We start from the raw sequence: 17,528 nt of genomic DNA, 5'->3' as shown, positions 1-17,528 counted from the left end.
TAGTTTATAGTGTAGTGTATAGTGCAGTGTATAGTGTAGTGAAGTAGTGTATAGTGCAGTGTATAGTGTAGTGAAGTAGTGTATAGTGTAGTGTATAGTGTAGTGAAGTAGTGTATAGTGTAGTGAAGTAGTGTCTAGTGCAGTGTATAGTGTAGTGAAGTAGTGTCTAGTGCAGTGTATAGTGTAGTGAAGTAGTGTATAGTGTAGTGTATAGTGTAGTGAAGTAGTGTCTAGTGTAGTGTATAGTGCAGTGTATAGTGTAGTGAAGTAGTGTATAGTGCAGTGTATAGTGTAGTGTATTGTATAGTAGTGTAGTGTGTAGTGCAGTGTATAGTGTAGTGAAGTAGTGTCTAGTGCAGTGTATAGTGTAGTGTATAGTGTAGTGAAGTAGTGTATAGTGTAGTGTATAGTGTAGTGAAGTAGTGTATAGTGTAGTGAAGTAGTGTATAGTGTAGTGTGTAGTGTAGTGAAGTAGTGTATAGTGTAGTGTATAGTGTAGTGAAGTAGTGTATAGTGTAGTGAAGTAGTGTATAGTGTAGTGTATAGTGTAGTGTATTGTATAGTAGTGTAGTGTGTAGTGTAGTGTATAGTGCAGTGTGTAGTGCAGTGTATAGTGTAGTGAAGTAGTGTATAGTGTAGTGTGTAGTGCAGTGTATAGTGTAGTGAAGTAGTGTATAGTGTAGTGTGTAGTGCAGTGTATAGTGTAGTGAAGTAGTGTATAGTGTAGTGTATAGTGTAGTGTATAGTGCAGTGTATAGTGCAGTGTATAGTGTAGTGTATTGTATAGTAGTGTAGTGTGTAGTGTAGTGTATAGTGTAGTGTGTAGTGCAGTGTATAGTGTAGTGAAGTAGTGTATAGTGTAGTGTATAGTGTAGTGTATTGTATAGTAGTGTAGTGTGTAGTGTAGTGTATAGTGTAGTGTGTAGTGTAGTGTATAGTGTAGTGAAGTAGTGTATAGTGCAGTGTATAGTGTAGTGTATTGTATAGTAGTGTAGTGTGTAGTGTAGTGTATAGTGTAGTGAAGTAGTGTATAGTGCAGTGGATAGTGCAGTGTATAGTGTAGTGTATTGTATAGTAGTGTAGTGTAGTGTATAGTGTAGTGAAGTAGTGTATAGTGTAGTGTATAGTACAGTGTATAGTGTAGTGAAGTAGTGTATAGTGTAGTGTGTAGTGTAGTGTATAGTGTAGTGAAGTAGTGTATAGTGTAGTGTGTAGTGTAGTGTATAGTGTAGTGAAGTAGTGTATAGTGTAGTGTGTAGTGTAGTGTATAGTGCAGTGTATAGTGCAGTGTATAGTGCAGTGTAGTGTATAGTGTAGTGTATAGTGTAGTGTATAGTGTATAGTGTAGTGTGTAGTGTAGTGTATAGTGTAGTGAAGTAGTGTATAGTGTAGTGTATAGTGCAGTGTATAGATTTCTCTCATATTTACAGATTTGGCTGACGTCTCTCAGGATTCCTCAGATTATCCACCAGATTTCTCAGATTTTTTTACAGATTTCTTAAATTTTCATCATTTAAACAGATCTATCAACCGATTTTGCCCCAGATTTCTCTAATTGTTTTCAGATTTCTCAGATTTTCCTCCAGATTTCTAGGTCTTCGCCACATTTCTCTGATATTTCCAGAGTTTTTCCAATCTTTACTCAGGATTCCTCTCGTATTTCCAGATTTCGCTGATCGTTTTGCCACAGATTTATGTTCGGACAACCTCGACAACGATTGTGCTTTTATCACAACCCTACTGAGCCAGCTGGTGGGAAATTCCACATTACTATGGCCGGATCGGTGGGGGGGGTTGAGGGAAGTAGTGGACATGTATATTTAGCCCATGGACTTTTTATGGGATAGATCTCTTAACATGATCCCATAGACTTCCTATGGGAACCGGTTCCCTATCTCTTAACATGGCCCCATAGACTTCCTATGGGAACCGGTTCCCTATCTCTTAACATGGCCCCATAGACTTCCTATGAGAACCGGTTCCCTATCTCTTAACATGGCCCCGTAGACTTTCTATGGGAACCGGTTCCCTATCTCTTAACATGGCCCCATAGACTTCCTATGAGAACCGGTTCCCTATCTCTTAACATGGCCCCATAGACTTCCTATGAGAACCGGTTCCCTATCTCTTAACATGGCCCCATAGACTTTCTATGGGAACCGGTTCCCTATCTCTTAACATGGCCCCATAGACTTTCTATGAGAACCGGTTCCCTATCTCTTAACATGGCCCCATAGACTTTCTATGAGAACCGGTTCCCTATCTCTTAACATGGCCCCATAGACTTCCTATGAGAACCGGTTCCCTATCTCTTAACATGGCCCCATAGACTTCCTATGAGAACCGGTTCCCTATCTCTTAACATGGCCCCATAGACTTCCTATGGGAACCGGTTCCCTATCTCTTAGCATGCCCCATAGACTTTCTATGGGAACCGGTTCCCTATCTCTTAACATGGCCCATAGACTTTCTATGGGAACCGGTTCTCTATCTCTTAACATGGTCCCATAGACTTCCTATGGGAACCGGTTCCCTATCTCTTAACATGGCCCCATAGACTTTCTATGGGAACCGGTTCCCTATCTCTTAACATGGCCCCATAGACTTCCTATGGGAACCGGTTCCCTATCTCTTAACATGGCCCCATAGACTTCCTATGGGAACCGGTTCTCTATCTCTTAACATGGCCCCATAGACTTTCTATGGGAACCGGTTGCCTATCTCTTAACATGGCCCCATAGACTTCCTATGAGAACTGGTTCCCTATCTCTTAACATGGCCCCATAGACTTCCTATGGGAACCGGTTCCCTATCTCTTAACATGGTCCCATAGACTTCCTATGGGAACCGGTTCCCTATCTCTTAACATGGCCCCATAGACTTTCTATGGGAACCGGTTCCCTATCTCTTAACATGGCCCCATAGACTTCCTATGGGAACCGGTTCCCTATCTCTTAGCATGCCCCATAGACTTTCTATGGGAACCGGTTCCCTATCTCTTAACATGGCCCCATAGACTTCCTATGGGAACCGGTTCCCTATCTCTTAACATGGCCCCATAGACTTTCTATGGGAACCGGTTCCCTATCTCTTAACATGGCCCCATAGACTTCCTATGGGAACCGGTTCCCTATCTCTTAGCATGCCCCATAGACTTTCTATGGGAACCGGTTCCCTATCTCTTAACATGGCCCCATAGACTTCCTATGGGAACCGGTTCCCTATCTCTTAACATGGCCCATAGACTTTCTATGGGAACCGGTTCCCTATCTCTTAACATGGCCCCATAGACTTTCTATGGGAACCGGTTCCCTATCTCTTAACATGGCCCCATAGACTTTCTATGGGAACCGGTTCCCTATCTCTTAACATGGCCCCATAGACTTCCTATGAGAACCGGTTCCCTATCTCTTAACATGGCCCCGTAGACTTTCTATGGGAACCGGTTCCCTATCTCTTAACATGGCCCCATAGACTTTCTATGGGAACCTGTTCCCCATCTCTTAACATGGCCCCATAGACTTCCTATGGGAACCGGTTCCCTATCTCTTAACATGGCCCCATAGACTTCCTATGGGAACCGGTTCCCTATCTTTTAACATGGCCCCATAGACTTCCTATGGGAACCGGTTCCATATCTCTTAACATGGCCACATAGACTTCCTATGGGAACCGGTTCCCTATCTCTTAACATGGCCCCATAGACTTCCTATGGGAACCGGTTCTCTTAACATGGCCCCATAGACTTCCTATGAGAACCGGTTCCCTATCTCTTAACATGGCCCCATAGACTTTCTATGGGAACCGGTTCCCTATCTCTTAACATGGCCCCATAGACTTTCTATGGGAACTGGTTCCCTATCTCTTAACATGGCCCCATAGACTTCCTATGGGAACCGGTTCCCTATCTCTTAACATGGCCCATAGACTTTCTATGGGAACCGGTTCCCTATCTCTTAACATGGCCCCATAGACTTCCTATGAGAACTGGTTCCCTATCTCTTAACATGGCCCCATAGACTTCTTATGGGAACCGGTTCCCTATCTCTTAACATGCCCCATAGACTTTCTATGGGAACCGGTTCCATATCTCTTAACATGGCCCCATAAACTTCCTATGGGAACCGGTTCCCTATCTCTTAACATGGCCCCATAGACTTCCTATGGGAACCGGTTCCCTATCTCTTAACATGGCCCCATAGACTTCCTATGAGAACTGGTACCCTATCTCTTAACATGGCCCCATAGACTTTCTATGGGAACCGGTTCCCTATCTCTTAACATGGCCCCATAGACTTCCTATGGGAACCGGTTCCCTATCTCTTAACATGGCCCCATAGACTTCCTATGGGAATCGGTTCCCTATCTCTTAACATGGCCCCATAGACTTCCTATGGGAACCGGTTCCCTATCTCTTAACATGGCCCCATAGACTTCCTATGGGAACCGGTTCCCTATCTCTTAACATGGCCCCATAGACTTTCTATGGGAACCGGTTCCCTATCTCTTAACATGGCCCCATAGACTTTCTATGGGAACCGGTTCCCTATCTCTTAACATGGCCCCATAGACTTTCTATGGGAACCGGTTCCCTATCTCTTAACATGGCCCCATAGACTTCCTATGAGAACCGGTTCCCTATCTCTTAACATGGCCCCATAGACTTTCTATGGGAACCGGTTCCCTATCTCTTAACATGGCCCCATAGACTTCCTATGGGAATCGGTTCCCTATCTCTTAACATGGCCTCATAGACTTCCTATGGGAACCGGTTCCCTATCTCTTAACATGGCCCCATAGACTTTCTATGGGAACCGGTTTCCTATCTCTTAACATGGCCCCATAGACTTCCTATGGGAACCGGTTCCCTATCTCTTAACATGGCCCCATAGACTTCCTATGGGAACCGGTTCCCTATCTATTAACATGGCCCCATAGACTTTCTATGGGAACCGGTTCCCTATCTCTTAACATGGCCCCATAGACTTTCTATGGGAACCGGTTCCCCATCTCTTAACATGGCCCCATAGACTTTTTATGAGAACCGGTTCCCTATCTCTTAACATGGCCCCATAGACTTTCTATGGGAACCGGTCCCCTATCTCTTAACATGCACCCATAGACTTTCTATGGGAACCGGTTCCCTATCTCTTAACATGGCCCCATAGACTTTCTATGGGAACCGGTTCCCTATCTCTTAACATGGCCCCATAGACTTCCTATGGGAACCGGTTCCCTATCTCTTAACATGGCCCCATAGACTTCCTATGGGAACCGGTTCCCTATCTCTTAACATGGCCCCATAGACTTTCTATGGGAACGGTTCCCTATCTCTTAACATGGCCCCATAGACTTTCTATGGGAACCGGTTCCCTATCTCTTAACATGGCCCCATAGACTTCCTATGGGAACCGGTTCCCTATCTCTTAACATGCCCCATAGACTTTCTATGGGAACCGGTTCCCTATCTCTTAACATGGCCCCATAGACTTTCTATGGGAACCGGTTCCCTATCTCTTAACATGGCCCCATAGACTTCCTATGGGAACCGGTTCCCTATCTCTTAACATGGCCCCATAGACTTCCTATGGGAACCGGTTCCCTATCTCTTAACATGGCCCCATAGACTTTCTATGGGAACCGGTTCCTTATCTCTTAACATTGCCCCATAGACTTTCTATGGGAACCGGTTCCCCATCTCTTAACATGGCCCATAGACTTCCTATGGGAACCGGTTCCCTATCTCTTAACATTGTCCCATAGACTTTCTATGGGAACCGGTTCCCTATCTCTTAACATGCCCCATAGACTTTCTATGGGAACCGGTTCCCTATCTCTTAACATGCCCCATAGACTTTCTATGGGAACCGGTTCCCTATCTCTTAACATGGCCCCATAGACTTCCTATGGGAACCGGTTCCCCATCTCTTAACATGGCCCCATAGACTTTCTATGGGAACCGGTTCCCTATCTCTTAACATGGCCCCATAGACTTCCTATGGGAACCGGTTCCCTATCTCTTAACATGGCCCCATAGACTTTCTATGGAAACCGGTTCCCTATCTCTTAACATGGCCCCATAGACTTTCTATGGGAACCGGTTCCCTATCTCTTAACATGCCCCATAGACTTTCTATGGGAACCGGTTCCCTATCTCTTAACATGGCCCCATAGACTTCCTATGGGAACCGGTTCCCTATCTCTGAACATGGCCCCATAGACTTCCTATGGGAACCGGTTCCCTATCTCTTAACATGGCCCCATAGACTTCCTATGGGAACCGGTTCCCTATCTCTGAACATGGCCCCATAGACTTCCTATGGGAACCGGTTCCCTATCTCTTAACATGGCCCCATAGACTTCCTATGGGAACCGGTTCCCTATCTCTTAACATGGCCCCATAGACTTCCTATGGGAACCGGATCCCTATCTCTGAACATGGCCCCATAGACTTCCTATGGGAACCGGTTCCCTATCTCTTAACATGCCCCATAGACTTTCTATGGGAACCGGTTCCCTATCTCTTAACATGCCCCATAGACTTTCTATGGGAACCGGTTCCCTATCTCTTAACATGCCCCATAGACTTTCTATGGGAACCGGTTCCCTATCTCTTAACATGGCCTCGTCGCCTTTCTATGGGAACCGGTTCCCTATCTCTTAACATGGTCCCATAGACTTCCTATGGGAACCGGTTCCCTATCTCTTAACATGGTCCCATAGACTTCCTATGGGAACCGGTTCCCTATCTCTTAACATGGCCCCATAGACTTCCTATGGGAACCGGTTCCCTATTGCTTAACATGGGCCCATGTTAGGAGATAGGGATCCGGTTCCCGCGGGGTTGTCAGCTGATTGTTCTAAAAAGATGAAATCGGCGTGGACTTGCTGAGACCTCCGACGACTTTGGCAACTTTTCCCTCGGCCCCCCCGTCTCTCTCTCTCGAGCTGAACTGAAGGTAAAATAAATAATCGCGATGCACGATCGTTGCAAAGCTTTAACACGCAAATGCGCGCCGGTTAGAGAAAAATAATAAAAAAATTAAAAAAATTCCCGTGAAGGAGTGTGGGGGGGGGGGGTGTTCCGGCCTACAGGCTTCTGCCGGCCGAGGCGCGGCTCGCGTCGGCCGGGGCAACTAGGCGAGGCCGTAGGCTTCGGTGCGGCCTGGTGGAGGTCCTTAAAGTTAAGATTATAACCCTTTACACGGCAGCGTTACGGAAATTGTGTTTATCTCGACGCGAATACCGCTGTCGTGCTAAATTCAAGTTGATGTAGGATTTAAAGAAATATAAAAAAAATGTAAATGTACTTCAGCGTTTTACTGAGAGAGAGATGCACGTAGCCTGGTACGAGAGATCTGTAAGCGGTTCGCATCTAATAGGGGATCGCTGTAGGGCTGTGCTGCTGCTGCTGCTACATTGATGGTTCAATGCTAATGTTGTTGTTTTATCTTCGTGTGGTGACCACGGGTTTGCACCAATCACCCCACTCACCCACCCACTCACTCACCCACCCACCCACTCACCCCACTCACTCACCCACCAACCCACTCACCCACCAACCCACTCACCCACCAACCCACTCACCCACCAACCCACTCACCCACCAACCCACTCACCCACCAACCCACTCACCCACCCACCCACTCACCCCACTCACCCACCCACTCACCCCACTCACCCACCCACTCACCCCACTCACCCACCCACTCACCCCACTCACCCACCCACTCACCCCACTCACCCACCCACTCACCCCACTCACCCACCCACTCACCCCACCCACCCACTCACCCCACTCACCCACCCACCCACTCACCCCACTCACTCACCCACCAACCCACTCACCCACCAACCCACTCACCCACCAACCCACTCACCCACCCACCCACTCACCCCACTCACCCACCCACTCACCCCACTCACCCACCCACTCACCCCACTCACCCACCCACTCACCCCACTCACCCACCCACTCACCCCACTCACTCACCCACCAACCCATTCACCCGCTCACCCACTCACCCATCCACCCACTCACCCATCCACCCACTCACCCATCCACCCACTCACCCACCCACTCACCCCACTCACCCCACTCACTCACCCCACTCACCCCACCCACTCACTCACCCACCCACTCACCCCACTCACCCCACTCACCCACCCACTCACCCCACTCACCCACCCACTCACCCCACTCACCCACCCACTCACCCCAATCACCTACCCACTCACCCCACTCACCCCACTCACCCACCCACTCGCCCACCCACTCACCCCATTCGCCCACCCACTCACCCCATTCGCCCACCCACTCACCCCACTCGCCCAGCCCCTCTAAACAACCTCAGTGCATGTTTCTAAATGTTCGAGGGAAAAACCGGAGGACCTGGGAAAAAATAAATCCATGCAGTGACCACCACGGGGAGAGAGGCACGCAAACTCCAAATATACAGCAGCAGGCATCAGGGTCGGGATGGACCCCACGACCTCCTGTGTACCAGGCGAGGTAGTCAACATCTCATCACAAGCAAACTCCAAATATACAGCAGCAGGCATCAGGGTCGGGATGGACCCCATTAGTTGGTGAAATGAAAAACACTATTTCGTTTGGCCTACGATTGTATTGTTGATTTTTGCTGCCTTTGCCCGAGCGTCAAATATCGGACTTGTGTTATCAATTAATGCGTCAATTGGTTCCATTTAGTGACTTGCTAACACTTTGGCTCTGTGATCATGGGACCCTCCTTTGCCAGTACCAAAATATACTGGCAAAGGAGGTCCCACAATGTAGCTGCTCACCCCAAGCTCTCATTACTCTGATGGTGCGTTGTCTTTGAACTGTGCGCCTTTTGGCGTCATCTGGTCTAACACCATGTGAGACTAGGCTCTAAAGAAAGCTGTCTCTGGTGTGGACCAGTCAGTTTCAAGGACAGTGCATATCATTATCATCAACAGAGTTTTTTATTTTTGTTTGCAATTTCACTGCTTGTGTTGTGGTTATTGCAAACATGATGCCTTGTATAAAGGTGTCAGTTTTTGTACCAGTTGAAAGGGTAAAAACCTATCACTATATTTTGCCACTGCTAAAGGAGATGTCTCATAGTGTAAATGCTTTACCCCGAGCTCTCATTATTCTGGTAGTGCGTTGTCTTTGAACTGTGCGCCTTTTGGCGTCATCTGGTCGAACACCAATATGAGACTAGGCTCTAAAGAAAGCTGTCTCTGGTGTGGACCAGTCAGTTTCAAGGACAATGCATAAATGATCAGAGTTATTTCTAGATTTGAAGCTTTCGTGACTGCAAGGAATCATATTATTAGGTTTTTTCGGTAAAGTCACGTAGGTAAAACATCAAAATTAATGAAAATAAAATAAAACAAAAATCACGACGTTGCCTCCGAAACGTCGTGATTTTTGTTTTATTTTATTTTCATTAATTTTGATGTTTTACCTACGTGACTTTACCGAAAAAACCTACGAATATGATCAGAGTTGTGTTTTTTGTTTGCATTTGACTGCAAGTATTGTGGTTAATGCGAACATGATTCCTTGCTAAAGGTGTCAGTTTTGTTGCCAGATAGAAGGGTAAAAAAAACAATTATCATATTTTTTACTGGCAAATAAGGTTCCAATGGTGTAAATGCTTAACCCCGAGCTCTCATACTCTGATGGTGCGTTGTCTTTGAGTTGTGCGCCTTTTGGCGTCATCTGGTCCAACACCATGTGAGACTAGGCTCTAAGGAAAGCTGTCTTGGGTGTGGACCAATCAACTTCAAGGACGGTGCACATACATTATCAGAGTTGTGTTTTTTGTTTGCATTTGACTGCAGGTATTGCGGTCTATGCAAACATGACTCCTTGTAAAAAGGTGTCAGTTTTGTTGCCAGATAGAAGGGTAAAAAACCAATTATCATATCAGAGTTTTGTTTTTTGTTTGCATTTGACTGCAGGTATTGTGGTCTATGCAAACATGATTCCTTGTTAAAAGGTGTCAGTTTTGTTGCCAGATAGAAGGGTAAAAAACCCCTATTAGTATATTTTGGCTCTGTTTTTTGCTCCCATCGTGTGTTGGTGTCTGCACCGTGCGTTTGTCATTGTAAACCTTCTCACCCCCCGTGCTCATCGCTGGAGGATCTGCGATAATACGGAGAGCTTCCGTAGCTCACCGGATTTCTCCCCCCTGCGGTCTGAACGCAAGATTATGATTCCGTGCTTGTGGTGGTGGTGGGGGGGTGCATTTAATACGCGGCGAGGAGATGCACAGAGTCTCCGAGATACGTAGGGGATGCTGAGATGCGCGTATATACACGGGGAGATGCATTACAGACAGAGAGATGCGTGGAGATATGTTAAAGACTGTCCATAATACTGTTGTGTAATTGTTGGCATGTCTGATTTGTTGATTTTGTTGTTGTTTGTGATGTTTTGCCATCATCGTCACTACAATCGCACCCATCACCACCTCCATCGCAAACACCGCCTACATTCCCTCTCCAACACCACCACCATTACCACTATCACCACCATCACCATCATCGTCACCACAACCACACCCATCACCACCTCCATCGCAAACACCGCCTCCATTTCTTCTCCAACACCACCATCATTGTCACCACAACTATTACCACTATCACCACCATCACCATCATCGTCACCACAATTGCACCCATCACCACCTCCATCGTAAACACCGCCTACATTTCTTCTCCAACATCACCACCATTACCACTATCACCACCACCACCATCATCGTCACCACACCCATCACCACCTCCATCGTAAACACCGCCTACATTTCTTCTCCAACACCACCACCATTACCACTATCACCACCACCATCATCATCGTCACCACAACCACACCCATCACCACCTCCATCGCAAACACCATCTACATTTCTTCTCCAACATCACCACCATTACCACTATCACCACCATCACCATCATCGTCACCACAACCACACCCATCACCACCTCCATCGCAAACACCGCCTACATTCCCTCTCCAACACCACCACCACCATCGTCACCACAACCATTACCGCTATCACCACCATCACCATCATCGTCACCACAACCACACCCATCACCACCTCCATCGCAAACACCGCCTCCATTTCCTCTCCAACATCACCACCATCATGACCACCACCATTACCGCTATCACCACCATCACCATCATCGTCACCACAACCACACCCATCACCCCCTCCATCGCAAACACCGCCTCCATTTCCTCTCCAACATCACCACCATCATGACCACCACCATTACCACTATCATCACCATCATCATCACCACAACCACACCCATCACCACCTCCATCGCAAACACCGCCTTCCATTCCCTCTCCAACATCACCATCATCGTCACCACAACCACACCCAACATCACCATCACCACCATGACCACTATCACCACCACTATGATCAACATCATAACTCCAACCACTATCATCACAACTCTTACCACTATCACCACCACCATTATCACCATCATAACAACCACCACCACTTGCATCACCACTATCATCACTGCCACCACTATCATCACTGCCACCACTATCACCGCTACCACCACTATCACCACTATCACCACTACCACCACTATCACCACCGCTATCATCATGACCATCACCATTCATACCACTACCACCAAAAACATCAATACCACCACAATCATCACCACCACCACACCACCCACTCCACCACCCCACTCACCCACCCCACTCACCCACCCACCACCTCACTCACCCACCCCACCACCCCACTCACCCACCCCACTCACCCACCCACCACCCCACCCACCACCCCACTCACCCACCCCACTCACCCACCCACCACCCCACTCACCCACCCACCACCCCACTCACCCACCCACCACCCCACCCACCACCCCACTCACCCACCCACCACCCCACTCACCCACCCCACTCACCCACCCACCACCTCACTCACCCACCCACCACCTCACTCACTCACCCACCCACCACCCCACTCACCCACCCCACTCACCCACCCACCACCCCACTCACCCACCCCACTCACCCACCCACCACCTCACTCACTCGCCCACCCCACCCACTCGTCCACCCCACTCACCCACCCCACTCACCCACCCACCACCTCACTCACCCACCCACCACCCTACTCACCCACCCCACTCATCCACCCACCCACCACCCCACTCACCCGCCCACCCCACCCACTTGTCCACCCCACTCACCCACCCACCACCTCACTCACCCACCCACCACCCCACTCACCCACCCCACTCACCCACCCACCACCTCACTCACTCACCCACCCACCACCCCACTCACCCGCCCACCCCACCCACTTGTCCACCCCACTCACCCACCCACCACCTCACTCACCCACCCACCACCCCACTCACCCACCCCACTCACCCACCCACCACCTCACTCACTCACCCACCCACCACCACCCCACTCACCCACCCCACTCACCCACCCACCACCCCACTCACCCACCCACCACCCCACCCACCACCCCACTCACCCACCCACCACCCCACTCACCCACCCCACTCACTCACCCACCACCTCACTCACCCACCCCACTCACCCACCCACCACCCCACTCACCCACCCACCCACCACCCCACTCACCCACCCACCACCCCACTCACTCACCCACCACCTCACTCACCCACCCACCACCCCACTCACCCACCCCACTCACCCACCCACCACCCCACTCACCCACCCACCACCCCACTCACCCACCCACCACCCCACTCACCCACCCACCACCCCACTCACCCACCCACCACCTCACTCACCCACCCACCACCCCACTCACCCACCCCACTCACCCACCCACCACCTCACTCACTCACCCACCCACCACCCCACTCACCCGCCCACCCCACCCACTTGTCCACCCCACTCACCCACCCACCACCTCACTCACTCACCCACCCACCACCCCACTCACCCACCCCACTCACCCACCCACCACCCCACCCACCACCCCACTCACCCACCCACCACCCCACTCACCCACCCCACTCACTCACCCACCACCTCACTCACCCACCCCACTCACCCACCCACCACCCCACTCACCCACCCACTCACCCACCCACCACCCCACTCACCCACCCCACTCACCCACCCACCACCCCACTCACCCACCCACCACCCCACTCACCCACCCCACTCACTCACCCACCACCTCACTCACCCACCACCCCACTCACCCACCACCCCACTCACCCACCCACCACCCCACTCACCCACCCACCACCTCACTCACCCACCCACCACCCCACTCACCCACCCCACTCACCCACCCACCACCTCACTCACTCACCCACCCACCACCCCACTCACCCGCCCACCCCACCCACTTGTCCACCCCACTCACCCACCCACCACCTCACTCACTCACCCACCCACCACCCCACTCACCCACCCCACTCACCCACCCACCACCCCACCCACCACCCCACTCACCCACCCACCACCCCACTCACCCACCCCACTCACCCACCCACCACCCCACTCACCCACCCCACTCACCCACCCACCACCCCACTCACCCACCCCACTCACCCACCCACCACCCCACTCACCCACCCCACTCACCCACCCACCACCCCACTCACCCACCCACCACCCCACTCACCCACCCCACTCACTCACCCACCACCTCACTCACCCACCACCCCACTCACCCACCACCCCACTCACCCACCCACCACCCCACTCACCAGCAGGCGCGGGGGCCACCACCACCAACCCCCCCACCACCACCACCACCACCCCCCCACCACCACCACCACCACCCCCCCACCACCACCACCACCACCCCCCCCCCCCCCCCCACCACCACCACCACCACCATGTCAGGAACGTCGGCCATGATGCTGCAGTTCATGCAGGGCCTGCGTAGTCGCAGCGAGGACTCGAGGGCTCGGGCAGCCAAGGACCTGCAGCACTACGTGGCCACGGAGCTACGAGAGGTGTCCACCTCCACTCCACCAGCAGCTCCACCACCAGCTCCACCACCAGCTCCACCAGCTCCACCAGCTCCACCACCACCATCATCACCATCACCACCACCATCATCATCATCATCACCACCACCACCACCATCATCACCACCATCATCACCACCACCATCATCACCATCACCACCAGCTCCACCACCATCACCATCACCACCACCATCACCACCATCACCACCATCACCACCACCATCACCACCATCACCACCATCGCCACCACCATCACCACCACCACCACCACCACCATCATCACCATCACCACCAGCTCCACCACCATCATCATCACCATCATCACCACCACCACCATCATCACCACCATCACCACCACCATCACCACCACCATAATCATCACCACCATCACCACCACCATCACCATCACCACCACCATCATCACCAGCTCCACCACCACCATCACCACCATCATCACCACCACCAGCTCCACCACCATCACCACCATCACCACCACCATCATCACCACCATCACCACCATCACCACCACCATCATCACCACCATCATCACCACCATCACCACCACCATCATCACCACCATCACCACCACCATCATCACCACCATCACCACCATCACCACCATCACCACCATCACCACCATCATCACCACCATCACCACCATCACCACCATCACCACCACCATCATCACCACCATCACCACCACCACCATCATCACCATCACCACCAGCTCCACCACCATCATCACCATCACCACCATCACCACCATCACCACCATCACCATCACCGACACCAAAGATTGTCCACCACCACACAGATTGTCCACCACCAGATGTGTGAGTGGGTGGGTGGATGAGTGATTGGCTGGGTAGATGTGTGTGTGAGTGAGTGGGTGGGTGGGTGAGTGAGTGGGTGGGTGAGTGGGTGGGTGGGTGGGTGGGTGGGTGAGTGAGTGGGTGGGTGAGTGGGTGGGTGGGTGGGTGGGTGGGTGAGTGAGTGGGTGAATGATTGAGTAGATGAGTGGGTGTGTGAGTGAGTGGGTGGGTGGGTGAGTGGGTGGGTGGGTGAGTGAGTGGGTGGGTGGGTGGGTGAGTGGGTGGGTGGGTGGGTGGGTGAGTGGGTGGGTGGGTGGGTGGGTGAGTGGGTGGGTGGGTGAGTGAGTGGGTGGGTGGGTGGGTGAGTGGGTGGGTGGGTGGGTGAGTGGGTGGGTGGGTGGGTGAGTGAGTGGGTGGGTGGGTGAGTGAGTGGGTGGGTGGGTGGGTGAGTGGGTGGGTGGGTGAGTGAGTGAGTGAGTGGGTGGGTGAGTGAGTGGGTGAGTGGGTGAGTAGATGAGTGAGTAGATGAGTGAGTGAGTAGCTGAGTGAGTGAGTAGATGAGTGAGTGGGTAGCTGAGTGAGTGAGTAGATGAGTGAGTAGATGAGTGAGTAGCTGTGTGTGTCTGTGCGTTGCAGCTCAGCGTGGAGGAGAGTGAGTGGGTAGCTGAGTGAGTAGCTGAGTGAGTGAGTAGATGAGTGAGTGAGTAGCTGAGTGAGTGAGTAGCTGAGTGAGTGAGTAGCTGAGTGAGTGAGTAGATGAGTGAGTGAGTAGCTGAGTGAGTGAGTAGCTGAGTGAGTGAGTAGCTGAGTGAGTGAGTAGATGAGTGAGTGAGTAGCTGAGTGAGTGAGTAGATGAGTGAGTAGATGAGTGAGTGAGTAGGTGAGTGAGTAGATGAGTGAGTGAGTAGATGAGTGAGTGGGTAGATGAGTGAGTGAGTAGCTGAGTGAGTGAGTAGATGAGTGAGTGAGTAGCTGAGTGAGTGAGTAGATGAGTGAGTAGCTGAGTGAGTGAGTAGATGAGTGAGTGAGTAGCTGAGTGAGTGAGTAGATGAGTGAGTGAGTAGATGAGTGAGTGAGTAGATGAGTGAGTGAGTAGATGAGTGAGTGAGTAGCTGAGTGAGTGAGTAGATGAGTGAGTGAGTAGATGAGTGAGTGAGTAGATGAGTGAGTGAGTAGATGAGTGAGTGAGTAGATGAGTGAGTGAGTAGGTGAGTGAGTGAGTAGATGAGTGAGTGAGTAGATGAGTGAGTGAGTAGCTGAGTGAGTGAGTAGATGAGTGAGTAGATGAGTGAGTGAGTAGATGAGTGAGTGAGTAGATGAGTGAGTGAGTAGCTGAGTGAGTGAGTAGATGAGTGAGTGAGTAGATGAGTGAGTGAGTAGATGAGTGAGTGAGTAGCTGAGTGAGTGAGTAGCTGAGTGAGTGAGTAGATGAGTGAGTGAGTAGGTGAGTGAGTGAGTAGCTGAGTGAGTAGATGAGTGAGTGAGTAGATGAGTGAGTGAGTAGCTGAGTGAGTGAGTAGCTGAGTGAGTGAGTAGCTGAGTGAGTGAGTAGGTGAGTGAGTGAGTAGCTGAGTGAGTAGATGAGTGAGTGAGTAGATGAGTGAGTGAGTAGCTGAGTGAGTGAGTGAGTAGATGAGTGAGTAGCTGAGTGAGTGAGTAGCTGAGTGAGTGAGTAGATGAGTGAGTGAGTAGATGAGTGAGTGAGTAGCTGAGTGAGTGAGTAGATGAGTGAGTGAGTAGATGAGTGAGTGAGTAGATGAGTGAGTGAGTAGCTGAGTGAGTGAGTAGCTGAGTGAGTGAGTAGATGAGTGAGTAGGTGAGTGAGTGAGTAGATGAGTGAGTGAGTAGCTGAGTGAGTGAGTAGATGAGTGAGTGAGTAGCTGAGTGAGTGAGTAGCTGAGTGAGTGAGTAGCTGAGTGAGTGAGTAGATGAGTGAGTAGGTGAGTGAGTGAGTAGATGAGTGAGTGAGTAGATGAGTGAGTGAGTAGATGAGTGAGTGAGTAGCTGAGTGAGTGAGTAGCTGAGTGAGTGAGTAGCTGAGTGAGTGAGTAGCTGAGTGAGTGAGTAGGTGAGTGAGTGAGTAGCTGAGTGAGTAGATGAGTGAGTGAGTAGATGAGTGAGTGAGTAGCTGAGTGAGTGAGTGAGTAGATGAGTGAGTGGGTAGCTGAGTGAGTGAGTAGGTGAGTGAGTGAGTAGATGAGTGGGTGAGTAGCTGAGTGAGTGAGTAGCTGAGTGAGTAGCTGAGTGAGTGAGTAGATGAGTGAGTGAGTAGATGAGTGAGTGGGTAGCTGAGTGAGTAGCTGAGTGAGTGAGTAGATGAGTGAGTGGGTAGCTGAGTGAGTGAGTAGATGAGTGAGTGAGTAGATGAGTGAGTGAGTAGCTGAGTGAGTAGCTGAGTGAGTGAGTGATTAGATGAGTGAGTGAGTAGATGAGTGAGTGAGTAGCTGAGTGAGTGAGTAGATGAGTGAGTGAGTAGATGAGTGGGTGAGTAGATGAGTGAGTGAGTAGCTGAGTGAGTGAGTAGTTGAGTGAGTGAGTAGCTGAGTGAGTGAGTAGATGAGTGAGTGAGTAGCTGAGTGAGTGAGTAGATGAGTGAGTGAGTAGATGAGTGAGTGAGTAGCTGAGTGAGTGAGTAGCTGAGTGAGTGAGTAGTTGAGTGAGTGAGTAGATGAGTGAGTAGATGAGTGAGTGAGTAGATGAGTGAGT

General features: G+C 50.8%; 1 protein-coding gene across 1 annotated transcript in view; it reads left to right on the top strand.

The window, feature by feature from the left end:
* Nucleotides 1-13,843: 13,843 nt before the first annotated feature.
* Nucleotides 13,844-17,528, top strand: part of LOC144954712 (serine/threonine-protein kinase mTOR-like) — a gene marked incomplete at its 3' end in the record, with an annotated part of 34,372 nt that continues 30,687 nt past the window's right edge. Inside the window, 1 exon segment of the mRNA XM_078885150.1 lies at nucleotides 13,844-13,995. Coding sequence (XP_078741276.1) covers nucleotides 13,876-13,995 — 120 coding nt within the window.

Source organism: Lampetra fluviatilis, unplaced genomic scaffold (assembly GCF_964198595.1).
Source record: "Lampetra fluviatilis unplaced genomic scaffold, kcLamFluv1.1 SCAFFOLD_548, whole genome shotgun sequence".
Lineage (NCBI taxonomy): Eukaryota > Metazoa > Chordata > Hyperoartia > Petromyzontiformes > Petromyzontidae > Lampetra > Lampetra fluviatilis.
Note: the sequence above shows the minus strand (reverse complement) of the source record. Positions and strands in the feature narration are given on the sequence as shown.